Source organism: Phacochoerus africanus, chromosome 14 (genome assembly GCF_016906955.1).
Source record: "Phacochoerus africanus isolate WHEZ1 chromosome 14, ROS_Pafr_v1, whole genome shotgun sequence".
In the NCBI taxonomy this organism is placed as follows: Eukaryota; Metazoa; Chordata; class Mammalia; order Artiodactyla; family Suidae; genus Phacochoerus; species Phacochoerus africanus.
Window position 1 is genome coordinate 58,300,686 of NC_062557.1, and position 24,546 is coordinate 58,325,231.

Sequence of the window (24,546 nt, forward strand, 5' to 3'; positions counted from 1 at the left end):
CCAAACAATATTTAGACCACAACAGAATTAAATCAGTTCACCACAGTGCAGGCCACAAATTCATGCCATCCACCCACTCTAGGACAAACCTGTTATTCAAGGACACGTGTCCTGAGTTTTTAGTTCTAAACCAGGTTATATAGGTGAGGCCTCTGAAGAAACGGCACAGGTTTCTCCACAACCAAAGCTATCAGGCTCCAGGGAAGAACATTTGCGACAAGACTTGCTTTTCTGTGTGTGGTTTTTGTTTCTATTTTTGGCAGCACCCACAGCATGCAGGAGTTCCCAAGGTCACCATGGCAGAACCCGAGCCACTGCAGTGACAATGCCAGGTCCTTAACTCGCTATGCCACCAGGGAACTCCCTGTGAAAGGACTTCATTACTTAAGTTAGCAAACATATTTCAAGAGGTCTGATTCTAATGATGGACACTCTAATAGATTACTCTTTCTCCCTGTTTCTACAAGTTGCTAAGGACTTTAGGCATTTCAAAGATTACTTCCAGAAGGAAACGGTGCATTTTCAAGGGCTGTCAACCTGAAGGAAAAGAACTGTCAATCATGAACGGACTATCCAGTTAAACTATCCTTCAGGAGTGAAGAAGAAATCCAGACATTCTCAGACGAAAGGAAACTAAAAGAATGTGTCATTTAGCAGATTTATCCTTAAAGAATGGCTAAGAGAAGTTTGTCTCTCAAAAAATGAGTAATAAAGGAATGAGGAGTTCCCGTCTTGGCACAGCGGAAACAAATCCAACTAGGAACCATGAGGTGGCGGTTCGATCCTGGCCTCCCTCAGTAGATTAAGGATCCCGTGTTGCCGTGAGCTGTGGTGTAGGTCGCAGACACGGCTCGGATCCTGCATTGCTGTGGCTGTGGTGTAGGCCGGCAGCTGTAGCTCTGACTGGACCCCTGGCCTAGGAACCTCCAGATGCCACGGGTGCGGCCCTAAAAAGACCAAAAAAAAAAAAAAAAATTTAAATAAAGGAAAGAGGAGTTCCCATTGTGGCGCAGTGGTTAATGAATCTGACTGGGAACCATGAGGTTGCAGATTCGATCCCTGGCCTTTTTCAATGGGTTAAGGATCTGGTGTTGCCATGAGCTGTGGAGTAGGCGCAGACTCGGCTCAGATCTGGCCTTGCTGTGGCTGTGGCGCAGGCTGGTGGCTACAGCTCCGATTCGACCCCTAGCCTGGGATACTCCATATGCCGTGGGAGCAGCCCTAGAAAAAGGCAAAAAGACCAAAAATTTAAAAATAAATAAATAATAAATAAAGGAAAGAATCATGGCACATCAGGAAAGACAAAAGAAAAGTGGAAAGGGCACAAATATGGGAAAATACAATAGAATATACTTATCTTCATAAGTTTCACAAGTATATAATGTTTCTATTTTGTTCACTATGATGTTTTTGTCTTGAATTTATCTTTATTGGGAGTTCCCGTTGTAGCGCAGTGGTTGACGAACCCGACGAGGAACCACAAGGTTGCAAGTTCGATCCCTGGCCTCGCTCAGTGGGTTAAGGATCTGGTGTTGCCGTGAGCTGTGGTGTAGGTTGCAGACACGGCTCGGATCCCGCGTTGCTGTGGCTCTGGCGTAGGCCGGTGGCTACAGCTCCGATTCGACCCCTAGCCTGGGAACCTCCATATGCCTCGGGAGCGGCCCAAGAAATGACAAAAAAAGAAGAATTTATCTTTATTAATAATAACATTGTTGTCTGGATAGTCTCTCAGTCTATATTTGCCTGGAATATTTTTTGCTGTCATTTTGTTTTTAAACTTTCTCTGTAGCTTGGTTTCCAACGTGTCTTTTGTAAAGAACCATATTGCTGCATCTTAAAGTTTGTTTGTGTGTGTGTGTTCTTTTTTTTTTTTTTTTTGTCTTTTTTGCTATTTCTTGGGCCGCTCCCGAGGCATATGGAGGTTCCCAGGCTAGGGGTCGAATCGGAGCTGTAGCCACCAGCCTACGCCAGAGCCACAGCAACGCGGGATCCAAGCCGCGTCTGCAACCTACACCACAGCTCACGGCAACGCCGGATCCTTAACCCACTGAGCAAGGGCAGGGACCGAACCCGCAACCTCATGGTTCCTAGTCGGATTCGTGAACCACTGCGTCACGACGGGAACTCCTCATTTTTTGTTTTTAATTTAAACTGAGATTCTCTGCCTTTTGATCCATATGTTTGTCCCATTTACATATATTGTGATAAATGATATAACAATTCTGGACAGAACACGGTAAATCAACTGTAGTAGAAAAAAATAAAAATCTTTTTTAAAAAAGCCTTTTTTTTTTCTTTTTCATCTTTTTGACTTTTCTAGGGCCGCTCCCACAGCATATGGAGGTTCCCAGGCTAGGGGTCGAATCGGAGCTGTAGCTGCTGGCCTACACCACAGCCACAGCAAGGTGGGATCTGAGCCGTGTCTGCACAGTTCACGGCAACGCCGGATCCTTAACCCACAGAGCAAGGCCAGGGATCAAACCCGCAACCTCATGGTTCCTAATCGGATTCGTTAACCACTGCGCCACGACGGGAACTCCAAAAGTAATAATAGTAAGTAGTATTCTGTGTTTTTCCCTTTACCATACTTTCTTATTTTTTGTGTTTTCTTCATGTCTGGGTTTCTACTGAATAATCAATTTTTTCTTCTGGTTTGAATGTTCTGCATCCTAATTTTATTCTTGTGGTACTCGTACCTCACTTACAAAACCTACACGTCTATTTCTTTCCCACCCTGCCCATCCATTTATTAAGCTTGTGAAGGTATAATCCCCTTTCTAACAAGACAACTTAGTTCCTCTCACTTTCTTGTTTCTCCTTCCCACCCTCACCCTCAATGTCATCATCATTTCATCAGCCCATCGTTACACACGCAGCTGGTGTCGCCGTGTCACTACCTCTGCTCTTCGATGAAGGAGGCAATAATAAACTTTTCACTCATTACTCTTACGCTTATTTTCTTTATATCTTGAAGCATCTGATTTTTCTTCTTCTTACTGAAATACTTCCTCCAGGAATATTTCCCAGGCCTTCTAGGGCACAAGCTACAGGTGAATTATAGGTACCTATGTGTAAGGGGCAGGGGGTTGGGGGATTTGAGTTGTTTTCAAAACCAAGAATCTATGGTGTTAAAATGCGGGCAAAACCCTTCACCAATTACCACTTTCTTCCTAACAGGTGATCTTAACCCGCAGAAAACCTCTCCAGCACCACCTCCTTTTCGCAGGAATCATCTGGGTGGGTGTGTGTATGTGTGTGTGTCAGGGTCGGAGAAAGGTGTTTAAGACCCTTTGAGGTACATCTGCTTATACTGTTATCATCCAGTCTCTCCCCATCCAGCTCTAAGGCTATGCTGTGCATTGGTGAAACAGAAGGCAAAGATTTACCCAGGGCAATATGGGAGGGAACAGAAAGGAGAAACACTAGAAAGCACCCTCATTCCCTACAGCTCCTCCCAGAAGTCCCCTTGTGGCATCTGGAACTTTCCATCACTGCTACCTTCCCTCCCCACCTACACACACACACACATACACACAGAACCAACTGTAGCCATCTGTCCAGGGCCATCTGGAACTTTCCGTCACTGCTACCTTCCCTCCCCACCTACACACACACACACACACACACACACACACACACACACACACACACAGAACCAACTGTAGCCATCTGTCCCGGGTTTCCAATCAATTTTTTCAACAGTTTCTCAATTCAACAACCTCCCTCCTTCCAGAGGCATCCAGGTTTCAGGTTGGGTTTTGGACAAGGAGCTAGCCATTTATGTCAGGATGTCATGTTGATTATCTTTTTCTGCATAACAATATTACTACATACTTAGTAGCTCAAAACGGCATCCACTCAGGATCTCACAGTGTCTGTGGGTGATGGCCTAGGCACAGCTTGGCTGAGTCCTCTGCAGCTGGCTGTCAAGGGGTTGGCCAGGGCCGAGTTCTCATGTTAAGACTTTCTGAGGAATGATCCACTTCCAACCACCTGGGGGTGGTCAGCAGGCGTTAGGTCCTTGCTGGCCGACAGTCCCTTGTTACACAGATTCTCCAACATCGTACTTGCTTCACCGTTTTGCTACTCCTAGCAAAACAAGCATTAGAATCATGTCATCTTTGTTGTTTTCCTCGGTTAAAAGTGAGTCACAAGTCCTAAGTACACTTAAGGGGAGGGAGGGAATTACACAAAGGTGTGACTAACAAGAGGCTCAGATGATGGGAAGAAAGGGGTGCTTTCTTGAAGGAATTAAAAATCGCCTTGCCTCAAAGTTTTTGAAAGCCATTGAAGGGTCTTAAGCACTAAAGTAACATCGCGTTCTTGCTTTAGAATGATCGCCAGCCAGAAATGTGGCCAAAAAAATTGGTGGGAAGTTAGAGAAATCAGTTACAAGGCTGGTACTATCATCCTAGTGAAATGTTAGCAGCTAGTGTAACCCAGCAGGACCCTGCAAAGCCTCCCCAGAGTGGACCCTACTCATGCCCCCCACCTGCCTTTTTAACTATAGAAAAACTTTAAACAATTTAATCAGAGAAGAAAATACAGAGAAAAAGGAAAACAGTCTAGCAAGACAGAATAACAGTTTAGCCATTCAACAAAGTCAAGGACCTTTAATTACTTCTTCAAGAACCGTAAAAAATATTCTGAGCCATGTCCTTGGAGCTGTTTTGCAGGTGCTGAAGCCCCACCAAGAGGAAGACATCAACTGTGTGCTGCCCATTAGCATGCAGATCGCAGACCAGCTGGAACCAGAAGGTTGAGGACACGAACTCCCAGGGACCTCACCACCCACCCATTAGGAAAATGTCCAGGAGCTGATCCCTCCCGGCTCCTCAAACAGTTTAAGGCTCCTCACTACCCCCTCCAAGGGTGGGGCACAGTCCTTGACGCACCAGCCTGCTGTGTTCCCCTCTTTGCCTAGCAATTAAAAGTACTTTTTTCGTTTCCCCAAACTCTGTCTCAGAGTTTCTATCTCATGGCTGTACAGAGGCAATCGATATTTCCGCAACACTAGACCTAAAATAACGCTAGTGGGGAAAAAAGAAAGATGGACAAATTGAAAAGTCAAGAAATAAAATATGTAAGGGGAGTTTCTGTTGTGGCTCAGTGGAAACGAATCCTACTGGTATCCATTAGGATGCGGGTTCGATCCCTGGCCTCACGCAGTGGGTCAAGGATCCAGTGTTGCCATGAACCGTGGTGTAGGTCACTGGATATGGAAGTTGCTGAGTCGTAGGCTGGCAGCTGTAGATCGAATTACACCCCTAGCCCGGAAACTTCCATGTGCGCCCTTGCACCCCCTCAACCCCGAAAAAAGAAAGAAAGAAAGAAATTGAAAGAAAGAAATTGAAAGAAAGAAACTGAAATAAAGAAAAAGAAATTGAAAGAAAGAAAAAGAAATTGAAAGAAAAAGAAATTGAAAGAAAGAAAAGAAGGAAGGAAAAGAAAGGAAGAAAGCAAGAAAGGAAGGATGGAAGAAAGGGAAAGGGAAAGGAATGAAGGAAGAAAAAGAAAAAAAAGAAAGGAAGGAAAGAAAATATACAGGGCTTGGTGATAAACAGTGAGTGTTGAGGATATTCTGGTTCTGGCTTTTTCAAATGGGTTTGTGAGCAGCGATGCTATTCTGAGGAGCGATGGGGCAATTCAGACATTTTAAGTTTGAGGTGGGTAGATTTGTCCCATAACAAAATTAGAGACTAACCACGCTCCCTTGAGAGAACATCTCTTTTGATAATCTTAACTTTTCTGCTTGTAAGAACGTGTTCCTCACATTTGTTGCAACTGGTTGAATCTTTACAACTCACCTATCTCGTGTGAATTTTCAGTATTCCGAGTGGCCTAGGGACGCTGAACACCGCTCTGCAAATTACACCTTTCGCACTGTTTGAAAGCAAAGTTTGAGTCTGGGGTCTAACACACACTTTACACCGTAGTGATTTGCGGGGTGCGGTTCAGTAGCCCCACGTGCAGACGGAGCGCGGGCCCAGCAAGAGCACGGTTCCCGCTCTCCTAAGTGCGCGGCATCCTGCGCGGGCCGAGCGCCCGCTACTCTCGCGATAGAGAGAGACCACGGCTGTCGGTATCCCCAACCGCGCCACGCTCGCACCCACCTGCAGGGGAGCGGAGTCCGGCCACGCCCGGGGGGTTCTGGGAATCGTAGTTCCCGGGCCGGTGGAGGTTCGCCAGCCTTGCCCCCGATCTCGCGCATGCGTGACTCCGGTGGCCCGAGAAGTTCGTAGCCTTTGTCAGGCCCGTGGTAGGAGGTGAGTTGTCGCTCAGGTGCCACTCTTTTCGCCCGGCCCCGGCGGTGGCCCCCGGGGCGTTAGTCTGCGTCCCGCCTAGTAGAGTGCGCGCCGGAGCAAGGAGCGTCGAGGGCAGGCACGAGGCCCCCGGGCGCGGGTGCGAGCGCGGGGCGGCGGGCTCGGCGGGCTGGGGGCTTGGTCTGCGCGCCCGCCCTTCGGCGGCGGCTCGAGCGCTGTCCTCTCCGGCCTCGCGGTCCCCGGGCAGCTGCGAGCAGAGGCTCCTGGCCTCAGGGATGCTGTCCTGGGATTCCAGGTGCCAGGCTCGCAGGGCCGAACCGGTTCGGGACGGAACGAAGCCTTTTGGAGGAGCCCCGAGAGGGGAGACGGGAAGAAGGAACGCGGGGCCTCGGGGCTTCCACGCTTCTGCCCTGAGAGGTCGGCCCTGGGGGAAGAGCAGAACCTTCGCGGCCAGGAGGAGGTGGTAACCATGGAGACCGAAATGCCCGGGAAGAGAGGTGAGAGGGCTGGTGTTGAACTTGCGCTGGGGGCAGGGCCACAGTCTTCCTCGGGCGCGGGAGTCAGAGCTGTTCGGCTCCTTTGTCTGGGGATGGACGGGTGAGTGAGAGTGGACGGCTTGGTGTGGGCTCACCCCTCTTCCACTCCAGCTGGTGCACAGTGGACCCTCCAAAGCCTCCCCCAAATGTGAGCGAAATGTTAGCTTCTGAGGCTTGAGCGTAGCCTCACACTTCCTCTCACACCTTCTTCCTCCGTGATGATTATACGTATCATCCTGGTCTCATCAGTGGGTCTGAAAGTTTAGCTTTATGGGTTGGCAGAAGTATTTAACACACTTGTCGTTCCACTTTGCACAAAAACTCTTTGGTTTCAGTAGAGCAGAAATTTTTGTCTTATCTCAGAGAAAATAGGCATCGGAGTCAATGACTGACTTCCAGTTCTTCTAGGTCAGTCTTTCTTGAAGTTTGGTCTGCGACCTCCTGTATCAGAATCCACACCCCGCCCCCTCCCATACTTGTTCAGTTTGTAAATCATACCCCAGTCTCAGCAGTGATAATTATTTGGGGGTGAGATCCAGAGATTTACCTTTAACGTAAGCCTGCAGGTTTTAACCAGAAATTTTTAGGTTAATTTTTCAAAAGCATGGAGCCTCTCTTTCCCATATTAATTTAATCTAGATTAAGCTCGGAAAATTTAAAAAAAAAAACTTATTTTAATTTCCAGACCAGAGAATGCCATCTTCCTGGATGTGTCACAGTGCTGCCACTGAGTGAATTGAAGCCTCAGGTAGCAACATGCTGGGTTGTTTCTGGCTCCCTTCAGCAGAAGCGTTTGTAGAGAGCATCATTAGTAGGGTGGTGGGAAGTTTAAACTTGTAAATCTGAATCACAAGATAGATCTAGGCCGCCTCCTTTCTGCTTTCTTGTCCTTAGCTCTGTCTTCCCAGGATTCTCCATTTTCCCAAGAGAAGAGCACAGAAGAGGGAGAAGTGGCAGCCCTTCGCCTCACTGCCAGATCCCAGGTGAGCTAGTATTGAAATGGCACTGTATTTCTCAGAGTACACATGCACTCCCCACTTTCTGATGTGGCATTTCTGTGTCTGCTAGAGCCCATCTAGAGAACAGAGTTCTAATTCTAAGAGATGACTTGAGTGGCTAATAGACTCCGTGGAAAGTGTTTTGTACTTCCTCGTGGTATTCTCTCCATCCAATATTTATTGTCACTCCACAAGCCTGGAAGGAGCATCACCTACTAGCTAATTTCTGTGCTTAGTAATTTGGGAAACTATTTTAAAAGACAGCAGGGCACATACCTCTTAAATTGTATGTTTCACTATGTGACACATGACTGTTAAGTGGAAATTTAAGAAAGCACCTTGGAGTTCCTGTTGTGGCTCAGCGGGTTAAGAACCCAACTAGTATTCGTGAGGATGGGGTTTGATCCCTCATCCTGCTCAGTGGATTAAGGATCCGGCGTTGCTACTGAGCTGCAGCATAGACCTTGCAGATGGGGTTTGGATCTGGCATTGCTGTGCCTGTGGTATAGGCCGGCAGCTGCAGCTCTTATTAGACCCCTAGCCCAAGAACTTCCATATACTGCTGGCCGAAAAAGAAAAAGAAAAAAGAAAAAAAAAAGCACCTTAAGTCCTGGAATGAGTTATGAACATACAAAAATAGATGATGAATGCTCATCTATATTAGAAATGAACTGTTATCAAGTCTGCAGCTTACTTTCCAATCTCCCTCTTCTCCAAGGCCAAATATTAAGAATTGTCAAATTTAAGTGGTAGTTGTAGTATATCAGTGAATAGTGTGTTAGTCTTTCAACTTTTTGTGTATCTGAAAATTTTTATTAAACTCAGTTGGGTAGGAGGAAAACCACCCATGATGTGTCATATACTACAACCCAAGGATTCCTCAATTTGCTGTGTGACTCCAGAGTGTAAAAAGTGGGCATTGCACATTGCTACGGTGTGTAAAAACGATTTCTCAAGATCCTTATATACTTGCTTGCCTCCACTGGTTTCTCGAATGCCTTACATTATTAATATTGGAGACTTTCTTAATCAAGAAGCATTAAGTTGCAGCTGATGAAAACAGGATTCAAACTGAAAGCAAAAAGCCATATTTACTGACTAATGAAAAATCCAGGTTTGGCTAAGATTGTGTTCAAGCAGTGACATTAAGACATATTCTTGGGGAGTTCCCGTCATGGCTCAGTGGTTAACGAATCCAACTAGGAACCATGAAGTTACGGGTTCGATCCCTGGCCTTGCTCAGTGGGCTAAAGATCCGGCATTGCTGTGAGCTGTGGTTGTAGGTCGCAGATGCAGCTCAGATCCTGATTTGCTGTGGCTGTGGTGTAGGTTGGCGGCTATAGTTCCGATTAGACCCCTAGTCTGGGAACCTCCATATACTGCGGGTGCTGCCCTAGAAAAGACAAAAGACAAAAAAAAAAACTATTCTTGTAGTTCCCTTTGTGGCACAGCAAATCTGACTAGTATCCATGAGGATGTGGGTTCAATCCCTGGCCTTGCTTAGTGGTTAAGGATCCTGCATTGCCATGAGCTGTGGTGTGGGTCGAAGACATGGCTTGGATCCCGAGTTGCTGTGGCTGTGGTTTAGGCTGGCAGTTGCAGGTCCGATTTGACCCCTAGCATGGAAACTTCAATAGGCCACAGGTGTAGCCCTAAAACACACACACACCCCCACCCTATTCTCTGTGTTTCACTGATCTTTTCTTTTTTTAATAGTGATTTTTTTCTTTTATAGTTGGTTTACCGTGTTCTGTCCATTTTCTACTGGACAGCAGAGTGACCCAGTCACACATATATATATTCTTTCTCTCACATTATCCTCCATCCTGCTCCATCACAAGCGGCTAGATATAGTTCCCAGTGCTATATAGCAGGATCTCATGGCTTATCCATTCCAAATCACTGACCTTTTCTTTTGTCTCGTGGGTTTTGCTCTCAAGCATACTTTTCTTCTAGTGCAGGCTGGCCTCTAACTAATTTGGGTTTATATCTTCCCTTCTGGTCACTCCAGAAAAAGTACTGAGGTCAACTCTTTAACGGTCTTAGGCTCATTCTTGGACCAGTTTTTGCCAAATCTGAGTGTAACAATCAGACCAAAAAATATACCTGCACACACACACACAAAGGCACATCCCACCCATGGGTCAGAGATGGAACTAGTACTGCCTGAACTGCCTGGACTAAGAGTGGCCAGGCGTAGCAGCCAGAGGAAAGTCAGGGCACGCACGCCAGAAGGGTGACTGTTTTATATATTTCAGCATGTTGGTATTAGATTTAAGGCTAGTTACAGCTTTAGGATGGATTACACCTTCTATGGACAGTTTTAAAACTCTATCCTTTTTGCATCACGTTAGATTTTGTTTGATGCTAGTATCGCAGCTGTCTCACTGGAATTTACCTGGGGTATTTTTCTTTTACTTACTAGATTTTTTTTTATATTAAAGTTTTAATTCTTGCTCATAGTAACCAGGTAAACGGCACAGACACATATAAATGTAAATTACGTGTACTTCCCTTCCCGAGTTCAGTCCCACACCTCTCTCTACTGAGGCTAATAGTTTGGTGTATATTTTTCCCATATGTTTTTGTTGAGCTTCCACTACTGTATTCAGACATATGGCATATTTCCTCCCATTCCCTACCCCCCATCTCCCACCTTTGGGATTTTGTTTAGGTCTCCTTTCCGTAAAGAGGTTGTGGCTATAACAAATTAATTTATTTGTATGAATATGATTACTCGTATGTTTCACATTTTTCTTGCCTTGTGATTTTTATAATCCTGTTTACTGTGCTTTCCTTCTTTGAATTTCTTTTCTGCCTTTTGTGCAGTAGTTTGCATTTTGGCTATTCTGATTTTTTTCGTATATGGTTTAGAAATTAATGCCTACTAAATGTCAGTTTAGCTATAAATATGCAGATTGTAGGCTCAGTCATTTTTTTCTTGTAATAGCTTGTCTCCTCAGTGGCTACTTAATAATTTTTACATTTTATTTTCCAAGGATGATTCTTATATTTTTTTAAGTCTCGGTTATTTCTATTTTTTGAAACTTTTTTGAAATAATTTTAGACTAATAGAAATATAGCAAATGGTAGAAAAGGCTCTCACAGGCTCTCCATTCAAATTCTCCAAAATTTAACATTTTAACTCACTTTATTATTCTCTTTTTCCAAGATCTGGAACTTAGCATTGGTATACTACTGTAATGCTGATCTTATTTAGATTTCCCAGCTGTCTTATCCTTCTTATTTTTCTCCCCCTTAATTTCTGCTTCTATCCTGTAATTCTTTCTGTTTTCCTTAGTTTGTTGTTGGGTTTTTTCTTTAGTTTGATTTGTAGCTTTGTTCATTTAATTACTTTTTTTTAACGACATGAAAACATTTCCTCTGAATACAATTTTAGCCATTTGGCATTGATTTTTGCATTTTATTTCATTATTTTGAATGATTTTTTTCAATTATCAGTTTTTGCTTTGTTTCATTTCTGTTTTGGAATTTATTAACATTTACTTTGTTATTTTTACAAATGCCTCATGAATATTTAAATAGAAGGCGTTTTCTATCCACTTATAGCATTTGGCATGTATGTATTTCAACAATCTGGAATATTATTCCCATTCTTATGGCTTTATTTAAATAGCAATGTTCAGTACCAGTATGTGTCTATCTCCGTATTTTTTTTGTTTTTAATTTTTATTGAAGTATTGTTGATTTACAATGCTGTGTTAACTTCTGCTGTACAGCAAAGTGATTCATTTATACATACACACACATATATACACACTCATTTTTATATTCTTTTATAATAGTCTTCTCCATTATGGTTTATCATAGGACATTGAATGTAGTTCTCTATGCTCTACAGTAGGGCCTCGTTGTTTAGCCGCTCTGCACGTGATAGTTTACCTCTGCTGACCCCAGCCTCCCAGGCCATCCCTCCCCCAAACTCCTCCGCCTTGGCAACCACAAGTCTGTTCTCTATGTCTGAGCCTGTTTCTATTTTGTAGGTAGGTTCGTCTGTGCCATAGTTTAGATTCCATATATAAGTGATATCATATGGTATCTGTCTTTGTATGACTTACTTCACTTAGTATAATAACCTCTAGTTGCATTCATGTCTCTGTGAATGACATTATTTCATTCTTTTTTCCATATAGTTTTCGGGTTTTTTGGTGTTATATATCTTAATCCTAGGGTACTTACACATAAACATTTATATGTTATCTCTGTACCCTTAATTAATTTGTTGCTGTCATTTTCCAATTTAATGTTTCTTGCCTTGAATCGTTTCCATGCTTCACTGGATTTGGCACCAGTCTGTTCATTCCATGACTTGTCCTGTCGCAAGTTCTGTATCGATTGACTTTTCAAGTTTTTATTGAGGACTCACAAGGAGAATTAAACAAACATGCCTTTTTTTCTCCGCCTGTGTTTTGTTTACTAAAGTAGGTTGTTGACTGGTTGGTTCGTTTTTAACTGTATTACCCGGAAAACAATGCTGGTCTCTCTGGAGAAAGCTTACTTCTTTGGGTCTCATATTGGCTCTTGGGCAGCATGCTGGTGCTCCAGTCATGACCAGTGACTTTATGTGGAGTGTTCAGCATCTGAACACATGCAAATGCTTGTCCTTTATCATAGTCCGTCCCCCTGTTGAACATATCTCTGCGTCTACTCCAGGGCCAACAGAGGCTGGGGGAGAAAGGGAGACTACCGAGCAAAACGTGGTGGTGTGTTTTGTGTCGCAGGCATCAATGACGTTCAAGGACGTGGCCATGGACTTTACGCCAGAGGAGTGGGGGGAGCTGGACCCTGCGCAGAGGGCCGTGATGCTGGAGAACTACAGGAACCTGGCCTCGCTCTGTAAGGATGGGTGCCCTCTGTGGGTCTGGAGCCTGCCGATGGGGCATTATTGCTATTACTGCTTTACTGAGAGGGAAACAGCTTAACAAAGCCTCCACTTTTGTGTTCAGCAATCGTCCAGTGTCTATCCCTCTAGGCCCAGAGAGAGTCTCTTTCTGCTCGAGGTTCCCAGGGAAATGTCTAGGCTCGTTCTGTATCAGGCATCTTCGGAGTCAAGTGACAGAAACCTAACTCACACTTGCTTGAAAAGGAATCAGCTGGAGTTCCTGTTGTGACTCAGCGGTTAACCCGATTAGCATCCATGAGGACGTGGGTTCGATCCCTGGCCTCAACCAATGGGTTAAGGATCCGGCATTGCCATGAGCTGTGGTGTAGGTCACACGTGGTTTGGATCCTGCGTTGCTGTGGCTGTGATGCAGGCTGGCGGCTACAGCTCTGATTCGACCCCTAGCCTGGGAACCTCCATATGCAGTGGGTTCGGCCCTAAAAAGACCAAAAAATAAATAAATAAATAAAAAGGAAAACAGCTATAGTGTCAGGAGTTTCTTTTATTTAGTTACGTTGTAATTGTAATAGCTTTGCCTGATCTCAGGTCATTGGCAGCTCTAAGGCTACTTTATCCTTCCACGTAGAGCTAAGGGGAAAAGAGAGCTTCTGCCTGGGAGTTTCAGCAAATAGGGTCACTTGTTGATCAGTGAGACGATTACTGAAGCCAGGGAGAGAGTACGCTCTGGCCAGCGTGGATCCATGTCCACCTCTGGGGGCGGTGTACACATGTGTTCATATGAGGGGTGGAAGGAACTAGGTTAGTTCCTCCCAAACCACAGGTAATAAAACCCCCAAGAAAGCAGGTTCCTATAACTGAAGACGGAAGAAAGGGAAAACATCAGAAAACAACTAGTCACAACAGCCACAGCCTTGTGTTGCTGCCACTTGGGCCTCACTTTGCCCAACTGCCTCCCGCTGAGGACTAGCCTGCAGTGTCTCCCCAGAACTCCTGCAATAAAGGAGTGAAGAGAAATTCTCTTCTTTTTTTTTTTTTTCTTTTTTAAACAGGCAGAAATATTTGTCACTTCAGATGCATATAAACTTTTTACCAGGCCCAGACTCTTGCTGCGCGTATTTTAAGCTTCACTTAGCAGTCCCCACCCCCTCTATAATGTCCCATGTTCTTTGTGGATCTAGGGGTTTGGACCAGTCTCTAGGATAGAGCTTTGTGCCCGTTGCAAAGAGCTGAGTCCCTTTTCTTCTTTCTTTTTTTATTATGAGCAGGGCTTCCAGTTTCCAAACCTGAGAACTACAGTTTGAAGAATGGAAAAGAACCTTCGATGCTTGAGAGAAAAGTCCCCAAAAGCAGCTGCTCAGGTGAGTCAGAAAGAAGGGAGTCTTCAGAAAGCAAAGCCCCACAGGACACTAAAGAAGGGGCACTTTTCAGTGCCTGAGAAAGACTATTAGAAGTGCCAGCAATGCTTTTATTTTGTAAATACCTTATTTTTAATTGTATGGTATTTTAGGAGATCCTGTCATGACGCAGTGCATTAAGAATCTGACTAGCAGCTCAGGTTGCTGCAGAGGTAGGGGTTTGATCCCCGGCCCAGTACAGTGGAACAAAGGGTGCAGTATTGCCGCACCTGTGGCATGGGTCGCAGCTGCAGCTCAGATTCAGTCCCTGGCCCAAGAACTTCAATATGCCTCAGCTGCAGCCATAAAACTTAAAAAAAAATTTTTTTTAAGATAAGTAAGTATATAGCATTTTAAACACATAAAAAAATCAAGGAAATAAAATGATACCAAGGTCAAACATGCTCATATTTGCTTCTTTGCCTTTTTTCTTCCTTTTTGGTAATATAAGATAGATTAAAATAGCATAACTGTACAGTTCTATGAATTTTCACAGATTGAAACATTGATGTAGCTAGCACCCAGAGCAAGCACCCCAGAAGCACTCCGTGCCAGCATTAAGTCACCTCCCTCCTTCCAGGGTAACCTTACCTAATTTCTCAGACCAGAGTAGTCTTGACTGTTCTTGGACTTTATTTAAGGAGTCATCCCGAGTGTGCTCTTGTGTCTGGCCCCCTCCCAGAACACTGCCGTGAGATGCGTCTGTGTAGTTGCATGGTGTGTGATCTGTTCACCCTCATTGTTGTCTCGTTCTGTCACTGTGTTGGCTCATTTATCCATTCTCCTGAGGTAGCACATGGGTGTTTCCAGATTTTGGCTGTGTGCTTTGCTCCCTACGTCCTGTAACGAACACAGGCGTGCGTTTCTATAGGACGTACGCGTCCAAGCAGGATTGTTGCATCAGGGCAGGTGCTGTCTACTTTTGGTGCATCTTAGCAAACAGATTTCTAGAGGCCATGTACCAACTACATTCCCACTCACAAATGAGAATAGTAGGTGATTCTCATTAGCTTCGACACTTAAGGTTGTCTCTCTTCCTCCTTTTAGCCACTCTTACAAGTGTGTGGTATTTTCTCTTTTTAAGAAATAAGAAACATTACAGATTTTGTGAAAGTTTTTACATTCTCTTTATGCCTGGAGGTAACTAGTTGGTACAGTTGGTATGAATCTAGTATACCACACACACAATGTACAATGCACAATTTTTTTTGTTGTTGTTTTTTTTTTTGGCATTTCTTGGGCTGCTCTCGCGGCATGTGGAGGTTCCCAGGCTAGGGGTCGAATCGGAGCTGTAGCCGCCGGCCTACACTGCAGCCATAGCAACACGGGATCCGAGCTGTGTCTGCAACTTGCACCACAGCTCACGGCAATGCCAGATCCTTAACCCACTGAGCAAGGCCAGGGATCGAACCCACAACCTCATGGTTCCTAGTTGGATTCGTTAACCACTGCGCCACGACGGGAACTCCTGCACAAATTTTTAAATTTATATTTCTCTAGTTGTGAATGAGTTTATTTCCTGTATTTAGTAGCCATCTAGGTTTCCTCTCGTAAATTCCCTGCTAATATCCTTAGCCTGTTTTTAGAAATTGGGCCATTCACATATTTTTCTTTTCCTTTTTTTTTATTTTTCTTCCAAATTTTATGGCTACATCTGTGGCATATGGAAGTTCTCCATGCCAGGTATTGAATCTGAGCAGCAGCTGCAACCTGCACCAAAGCTGCAGCAACACTGGATCCTTTAACCCACTGGCCAGGCATTGAACCTACACCTCTGCAGGGACCCGAGCAGACTAATTCTTAACCCGTTGCACCACAGTGGAAACTCCTCACGTATTTTTCTTGATTTGTTAGAGTTCTTTATATATTTTATTTATTTATTTGTCTTTTTAGAGCCACACCCACGGCATATGGAGATTCCCAGGCTAAGGGTTGAATTGGAGCTGTAGCTGCTGGCCTACACCACAGCCGCAACAACATGGGATCCGAGCCGCATCTTCGACCTATACCACAGCTCATGGCAACTCTGGATCCTTAACCCACTGAGCAAGGCCAAGAGTCAAACCTGAGTCCTCATGGATACTAGTCAGGTTTGTGACTGCTGAGCCACAACAGAACTCTCTTGCTATACTTTTTAATGTACAAATTTAATGTATTAAAGTCTTGGAGTTCCCATTGTGGCGCAGTGGTTAACGAATCCGACTAGGAACCATGAGGTTGCGGGTTTGGTCCCTGCCCTTGCTCAGTGGGTTAACGATCTGGCGTTGCTGTGAGCTGTGGTGTAGGTTGCACACTTGGCTCGGATCCCGCGTTGCTGTGGCTCTGGCATAGGCCTGGGAACCTCCACATGCTGCGGGAGTGGCCCAAGAAATAACAAAAAGACAAAAAATAAATAAATAAATAATGTATTAAAGTCTTGTATTTTTTTCTTTTGATTAGTACTTAGGCCTTTCTCATTCCAAGATTATGGAAATATTTGCTTCTGTCCTCTTGTAGAATCTTTGTCCTTTGATTTTTTTTTTCCCTTTCAATCCTTAATCCATTTGGAATTGCCTCTTACTTCTTTGGTTGTATCTTCTTGGCTTTCTTTTCTGAACACTTAAATGTTTCAACTACTCAAGGTTTGATTTGACTTTCCCCACCTCCACAGCTGGAATCATAATTGGCTATGTGGTCCAGGTCGTAACCTTGATGAGTGAGGTGGACAGGGTGGGGACTGGGAGGCTGGGGCACGAGCCTCAGCAGAAAGGGGCTGCTGCTCCATCCATTCTCACTGCAGGGCTGGCAGACTGTTCATGTGGCAGGGAGATAGTCAGCCACTTAGGCCTTGTGGGGCACTTGGCCTCTGCTGCAACTGCTCAGCGTACCATGGTGGCATGAAAGCAGCCACAGATGTTGGAAATCAGTGGGCATGGCTGTGTTCTAATAAAACTTTATTTAGAAAATAGGCATTAGGCTGAAGTTGCCAAACTGCTCTAATTGGTTGTCACTTAGTATGCTTATAGTTTTGTTTTTTAAGAGAAACCTAAAATTTGAATTTCTGCATCAAGTCTTCCTCTTTTTAAGTGTTGGTAGCTGATCTCAAAAACTTGTATGAATAGTGTGGGCCCAAAAAAACACATCTGAGGGTCAGATTTGTCCAACTGGTCACTTGTTTACAGCCTCTGCTTTCTCCTTGGTTAGTCTCATCCATTCCCACAACTGAATTACCTTCTCTCTTTGGATGGATCCCAGATTTGTGTTTCCACCACAGACCTTTCCTCAGGCCTCCTGTTTGAATGTTTGTGTAACTGTTTGCTCTCTCCATTTGCTTGTGTCAAAGATGCCTCAAAACAGCATGATTAAAACTGAATGCCTGTTATATACCCCAATTCTGCACCCTCACCAACAAGATCCCTTCCCAGTAAGTATCTTAATGACACTAGCTGCCTTATCACTTTGTACATGCCAGCAGTCGGTGAGAGATCTTTACAGGCCCCACCCCCCTGTACCCAGTTCATTCTCATGTTGAGCTAATTACATTCTAAGTCTTTCTTCACTGTTAACATCCCTCCATCTCCTTTTCATTTGCCTGGGCTTCTCTGATAATCTCCCTGCCTTGCCTCCCGTCACCTCCATCCTTTACATCACAGTGAAAGTGACATTTTCAAAATGCGAGTCCGATGGTGTCACCCTTGTGCTTACAGCATGTCCATGGCTTTGAATTACTCTCAGGATAACAGTCAAAATCCTTGAGTCCTGGAGTTCCCGTCGTGGCGCAGTGGTTAACGAATCCGACTAGGAACCATGAGGTTGCGGGTTCGGTCCCTGCCCTTGCTCAGTGGGTTAACGATCCGGCGTTGCCGTGAGCTGTGGTGTAGGTTGCAGACGCGGCTCGGATCCCGAGTTGCTGTGGCTCTGGCGTAGGCCGGTGGCTACAGCTCCGATTCGACCCCTAGCCTGGGAACCTCCATATGCCGCGGGAGCGGCCCAAGAAATAGCAACAACAACAAAGACAAAAGACAAAAAAAAAAATCCTTGAGTCCTAACAAACCCTTGTAACATCTTCCCCTTACCCGTTATTCCAGCCTTATACCTCTTCTGCCTCCATTTCTGTACCCTATCTTAGCAACCCTTAATGGTTTTAGCATCATAGGACCTAATTTAACTCCCAAAATTATTGAGGACCCTAACAAGCTTTGTTCATGTGGGCTCTATCTACCAATAGCTGCTATAATAGAAATGAAAATGAGAAAGATTTTTAACTATTAGATCATTAATTTCCTTTCTTTTCTTTTCTTTTTTTTTTTTTCTTTTTGCCCTTTCTAGGGCCGCTTCCGCGGCATATGGAGATTCCCAGGCTAGGGGTCTAATTGGAGCCGTAGCCACCGGCCTACGCCAGAACCACAGCAATGCGGGATCTAAGCCACATCTGCAACCTACACCACAGCTCACGGCAACCGGATCGTTAACCCGCTGAGCAAGGCCAGGGATCGAACCCGAAACCTCATGGTTCCTAGTCAGATTTGTTAACCACTGCACCACGACGGGAACTCCATAGATCATTAATTTTAAAATAGCAATTATGAACCCATTACATACTGTCAGTTGTTTTTCTTGAAGTTACAGCCTTTTTTTTTTTTTTTTTCAGTTTTTAAGAAAATATCTACCAGGTGCCCAACATAGATAATGTTTGTCAGTCATTCCAAGTAAAACTGGTGGTCCTTGAAAAAGTGGCTAGTTCAGCTGTCAGGCAATCTCATGAGTGGTTTTCCTCCAAGAGAACCATCACACTTTGATGTGAACAGACTTGCTTTATGAATACTTATGATTTCATCATCTAGAACATTAAAAAAGCATGTAGTCCAGGTGTAAAATTTAATAAAGTAATTTTACTAAATTCATAATATTTCTTGTTGTTTCCTCAGACATTTTTAAGTGAAACTGGCTTTCATTTTTTTAACTGAGAGTACACAGTATGGAAAAATACAATAACTACTAGTCTTGTCCTGATCTGTGGAAGTTGTGGGTAGTTTTACCACCATTACTTTTGCAACATCAGCACAAATGTCAGGACAGTGATAAAGGCAAATAATATATAAGCATCATTTTGAAAGGAGTTTTGAACCTACAGACTCCCGGGCATCTGCAGACCACACTTAGAGATCACTGCCTCTACCTACCTTGCTAACCTTTTATCAATTTATGTCTGACTGATTTAACACTTACGTAGCAGCTGTGCTGTGTCAGAGTTTTAAGTGTTTTATAAATATTTTTTATTTAATAGTCATTAAGGTAGGTGTTTTTATTCCTCATGAAATAGGTACTATTTATTATTGCCCCATCTTACAGATAAGGAAGCTGAATTAGAAGTAGATGGGTAAAATAATCTTGCCCTGGGTCACACGGTGAGTAAGCAGCACAGCTGGGTTTAAATCTTTGCATTCTGATTTCAGAGTCCATGCTCACAGCCACTGTGCTCTTAAATGTCCCTTCTTACCCTGGGGTTTTTGTACATATAATTCCCTCTACCTGGAACACTCACCTGCTTCTGTACCTGTGACCCAGAATACTCACCTGAACCCCAGCCCCACTTTGATTTCTGCTCAGTTGTTTACCTTCTCAGGGAAGCCTTCCCACTTCTCCCTAGAGTCCCCTTCTTTCAGTCTGTCATAGCAGGGTTCTTCAGAAGTGTTAGTCGGATTTCACCTTTTATTTCTCAGTACTTCAGTGCATTTTTATGTATATTTGTGAATGTTAGACTAAATTCTCTCTCATTGTACATATGGGGACTGTGTTTTTCCCCAGAGCCTAGCAAATGATAGACATCCATTGGATAAATGGGTAGAAGAGCAAATAGCTGTATGAACAGAATTAATTAGGCTGTTTGGGTTGAGGGGCAAATCTAACTTAATTTTCTTCTAAATGTTTAATCAGTCATAGCACCATTTGTTGGAAAAACAAATTAGTTAACTGACTGAAACACCACCTTTGTATTATTATTCTTAATTCCTATGTATACTTGACCTTATTTCTTAAATTGCTCCTGTGTTCCATTTATCTCTTTATAATTCTAATAGTTTTGTATTAGATATGTTCAGAGAGGTTGGTTTACATCCCTGCCTTGTCTTTTGTATTAATATTTCATTTATCCATCCTTGGTCTTGGAAAATATAACCAAACACACCTATATATTTGTGTCTTCCCTTTTCCCTACATGAAAAGTAGCAAACTATACACTCATTTATAGCTTGTTGGGGCTGGGTTAAGTTTATTTACTATATCTTGGAGACCACTTCCTAGCAATATGTAGAGGTCATTCTTATATTTTTTTAAGTTGCACGTGCTCCATTATATGTATATACCATAGTTTAATCAGTTCTCTATAGTAAGATATTTGAGATGTTACCAGTCTTTCATTACCTTAGTGTTGTAATGATTAACCTTGTGCACATATAATCTAATATATTTAAATAAAATGTAAGCCTATGATATCCCATTTCTATCTTTGGGAGATCATAGATTTTTGAACAAGGATATATTATAAAAGATTCTTAAGAAGATTTCAAACTGGAAATGGAATGCCTATTAGGATTTGAGTAGGGTTGGGTGACTGGAAAATAAGTTGTAACTACTCTACACTGAGATGGTAACTACCTGGATATTTATGACAGCATTTGATATTCTAACAGAAGTTGTTCCCCCCATCCTAATCTAGGATACTCATTTCCTGCTCATCTGGTGATATGGTGCTTCATCTATGGTCCCTCCTTCTCCTGTCTTTCTGGTTATCTTTACCCCATTCTGACTCCTGGAGCAAGTCTGCTGATTTCCTGTGCATATATTGTGTGCATTTGTTTCCCTCCACTTTTCTTCTCTTTGCAAATCATCTTATAAGAGTCAAATGCACTTACTTGTTGAAGCCATGCTTCTCACCTTCATTAACTCTTACTCATTACAGAACTGCCTTTGGTTGAACTCAGAAAACGAAGGAAATTTGCATTTCCAATTTCTTTCAGACTTGGAGACAAGACCTGAGAGCAAAGATTCAACTTCAGTGCAAGACTTTTCTAAAGAAGAATCAGGCCAGGTTGGAGTAAAAGATAGGCTGACAAGGCATGCTGTCTGTGACTCCAACTTGGGGACAACTCTTGAATGTAAGAATTGGTTAGAGAATCAGCAAGAAAATCAGGAGAGACACTTGAGAGAAATGTTCACCCACATGAACTCACTCCCAGCAGAGAGGACTCACGAGCGTGGTGTTTACTGGGAAAGTTTGAGTCAGAAATCAATCCTTCTTACTCAAGACAGAGGTCCTAAGGGATCATATGCCTTTCATACTCTTGAAAAAAGATTGAAACAGAAGTCAACCTTAATGAAAAAGCAGAGGACATATAAAGAGAAAAAACCTCATAAATGCAATGATTGTGGTGAACTTTTCACTTACCATTCAGTGCTCATTCGACACCAGAGGGTCCATACTGGGGAAAAACCCTACAGCTGCAGTGAGTGTGGGAAATCTTTCAGCCACAGGGCTAATTTAACTAAACATCAGAGAACTCATACTAGAATCCTCTTTGAATGCAGTGAATGCAAGAAAGCCTTCACAGAAAGTGCATCCCTTGCAATACATCAGAGGATTCACATTGGAGAGAGACCCTATGAGTGCAGCGAGTGTGGGAAAGGTTTTAATCGAAGCACACACCTCGTGCAGCACCAGCTGATTCATACAGGAGTAAAGCCTTATGAGTGTAATGAGTGTGATAAAGCCTTCATTCATTCGTCAGCACTCATTAAACATCAAAGAACTCACACTGGAGAGAAACCATATAAGTGTCAGGAATGTGGGAAAGCCTTCAGCCATTGCTCATCCCTTACTAAACATCAGAGAGTTCATACTGGAGAAAAACCATATGAATGTAGTGAATGTGGGAAAACCTTTAGTCAGAGCACACATCTTGTTCAACATCAGAGAATTCACACCGGAGAGAAACCCTACGAGTGTAATGAATGTGGGAAAACCTTCAGCCGGAGCTCAAATTTTGCTAAACATCAAAGAATTCATATAGGAAAGAAGCCGTACAAATGTAATGAATGTGGGAAAGCCTTCATTCATTCATCAGCTCTTATCCAGCACCAGAGAACTCATACTGGAGAGAAACCCTATAGGTGTAATGAATGTGGGAAAAGCTTTAAGTGCAGTTCATCTCTTATCAGACATCAAAAGATTCACACTGAAGAGCAGCCCTGAAAAATCACTGAGTGTGAAGAAATGTAAGTTGGTTTTATCACTGTGTTAAATACCCAAGTGTTTAAGCAGAAGACCCATAAAATCCTGCTTGAGAGACCATTCTATAGGCATCTAATTCTAGTGGCATGATACATAGCCTTGAGCCATGAACAGGATGTTTCTTATATCCATTGATTTGATCATTCTGAATGTTTCTAGACGGAAATCTCAAAAGATTGATCCCTAACCCTCACCCCCATACCCTTTTGTGGAAATTGAAGAAGTCCTTGGGAGTGGTTAGCAATACGGTCATTGTGAAATCCAATTGCCCCTCTGTCACATCAGAGCCCTGTTAGAGCATCTCACTTAGTAAGGAAGTTCTCATCTGGTAGGTTAAGTGGAGGGCTCATAGCCTTATCATCACACAAACACAGAGTTCCTCTGAATCCAGAGTGGAGACCCAGCTATACAGAGAGTATTGTTTATTTCACATTAGCTATATAAAGTTAAGGCTTGAGAATCAAAATATGCTTTGGATTCCCACCTGACCCTCAAAGACTAGTATTTCATTTGATGAACATACAAAGCAGGTTCTGAGTAACATTCACATGGATTATGCTGGTCCTAGATTTAGATTGTTGTTAACCCTCTGCTGTGCAAATCTTTATACTTCCTTGGAGGTTATCCTGAAGCAGAGAAAGGGTCAAGACCTTAACCCTAGTTTTTGATCAAGTCCCTCTTTTCTTATCCTTGGCACTGAATAAATCTTGGTTTTCTATAATCACTGTATGAGAGAGATTTCATTTCTTTACCTTATTTTGCTCTCTGTAAACTATGCTTTGTCACTTTGAGAAAAAGCCCTGGGATGTGGTGAATCTGAAAAGCTGATGGGTTTGATATTTTGTTACATTTAGGGTCCCCGTCAAGAAGAACTGAAGCAGCCATGAGGCACAAAGAACACCTTCGAGTTGCATACGGGAATAGTCATGGGACAGTGACTCCTAGAAGACAAGCAGCTTCCCCCCCCCCCCGGAAGAAGTTGCCATTTCTCAGCCTCATGTTGACCCACATTTGTTGTTGTTCTTCTGTATGTTGGTTGGTCTTTGCTGTATCCCAGAGCCCCAAAGAAAGTAGAAAAGGCATGAAGCCACAGTGATCTATGGACATAAGTTATGTGGCTAGCCAAAGACCCATGTAGTGGGATTGGGAACAAAAGCAAAAGTTCCAATAAATATTTAGCAAAACACTATTCCTTAGGGGAGAACAATGTCCTTTCCAGAAATCTTTTGAGCATCCAGAACATCCAAGATCAAGGTACTTGAGATATCAAATATCAGCTAAAGCTGGAAGTTCAGACGATGGCATTTCAATATACATGAGACACTGCTTTATGTAACAATAAAAAAACGCTGTTTTTCTTCCCAAAGAAGAAGGCGTCTAACCACTTTAGAATTATAGATTTAGTGATTGCAAAGTGAATAAGTAATTGTCAATATTCTCAGGTGTGAGAATCTTCACACAGGTGTGCTTTTCCACTGTAAGCTGGGGCAACATTTTAATTTAGTACTTCCTCTTGCTCTGTGACACAATAAGACCACCCCCTAAAATGACTTCCTCCAAAACACAAGGAAATAAACATCGGCAATGGATTTAAAAGGAAACCAACTGGCAGCAGACACAATAGCTGCATGAGGAACTTTCTCTACTTTTCACAATATTTTAATGGATATGGGAGATCTAGATTAAAAAAACAGATCTTAAGCCACATTTTATCTTTTATGCATCAAGACATTTAACACTAAGTTATATACCTTTATACCAGAAACAAAAGAAACCAGAACCACTTGTTTAGAATAGCAATAAACATCTCAAATAGCTTTCAAGCATGATAAATAAGTCAAAATAATGGCCATCCTCAGGAAAATAGATGAAGCATTAAGTTCAAAGTTTTTTTTCCTGATATTCCATCTAAAATAAAAGCTTAATACATGCAACATTGTGAGACATAAACCTCATTTGAACAGTGATGAAAACTTAAATACTGTATTTCACTTATGTGTTTATACTGTGTTTTCTAAAAATGGAAAAAGGGTTTTTAAAAATCATTATTCTCCTAAACTCTTAGAACCATATGAAGTTCTAAACTGAAGCAGCTGAATGTCACAGTCATGCGCAGCACAACAAGCTGTTTGCATTAAATTATTGCTAAAGGCAGCTGCAGTTTGCATTAGGCAAAATCTGATACAACTTAAGATGATCTCATTCTAACCTTATGCAAAATA

The 24,546-nt window shown here is 43.1% G+C and overlaps 1 protein-coding gene across 4 annotated transcripts; it reads left to right on the top strand.

Annotated features, from left to right (window-relative positions):
• Window positions 1–6,191: 6,191 nt before the first annotated feature.
• On the top strand, window positions 6,192–23,513 carry ZNF286A (zinc finger protein 286A). Of its 4 annotated transcripts, none has more exons than XM_047757052.1 (7): window positions 6,192–6,266; window positions 6,559–6,760; window positions 7,694–7,782; window positions 12,540–12,654; window positions 13,927–14,019; window positions 21,054–22,308; window positions 23,179–23,513. In XM_047757052.1, the coding sequence occupies exons 2-6, from the start codon at window positions 6,733–6,735 to the stop codon at window positions 22,283–22,285; spliced, it is 1,557 nt and encodes a 518-aa protein (XP_047613008.1). In that variant the 5' UTR covers window positions 6,192–6,266; window positions 6,559–6,732; the 3' UTR covers window positions 22,286–22,308; window positions 23,179–23,513. The 4 variants fall into 4 exon arrangements, with proteins under 4 accessions (XP_047613008.1, XP_047613010.1, XP_047613009.1 ...); XM_047757053.1 differs by lacking the exon at window positions 6,192–6,266 and adding an exon at window positions 7,485–7,547 and having other exon boundaries at window positions 6,699–6,760; XM_047757054.1 differs by lacking the exons at window positions 6,192–6,266; window positions 7,694–7,782 and having other exon boundaries at window positions 6,698–6,760.
• The last annotated feature ends 1,033 nt before the right edge of the window (window positions 23,514–24,546 follow it).

Coding starts and splice junctions, on each gene's coding strand:
- ZNF286A (XM_047757052.1), top strand. CDS start 6,733: ATGGAGACCGAAATGCCCGGGAAGAGAG. Junction 12,655..13,926: donor CAGGAACCTGGCCTCGCTCT/GTAAGGATGGGT, acceptor TATTATGAGCAG/GGCTTCCAGTTTCCAAACCT. Junction 14,020..21,053: donor CCCCAAAAGCAGCTGCTCAG/GTGAGTCAGAAA, acceptor AATTTCTTTCAG/ACTTGGAGACAAGACCTGAG.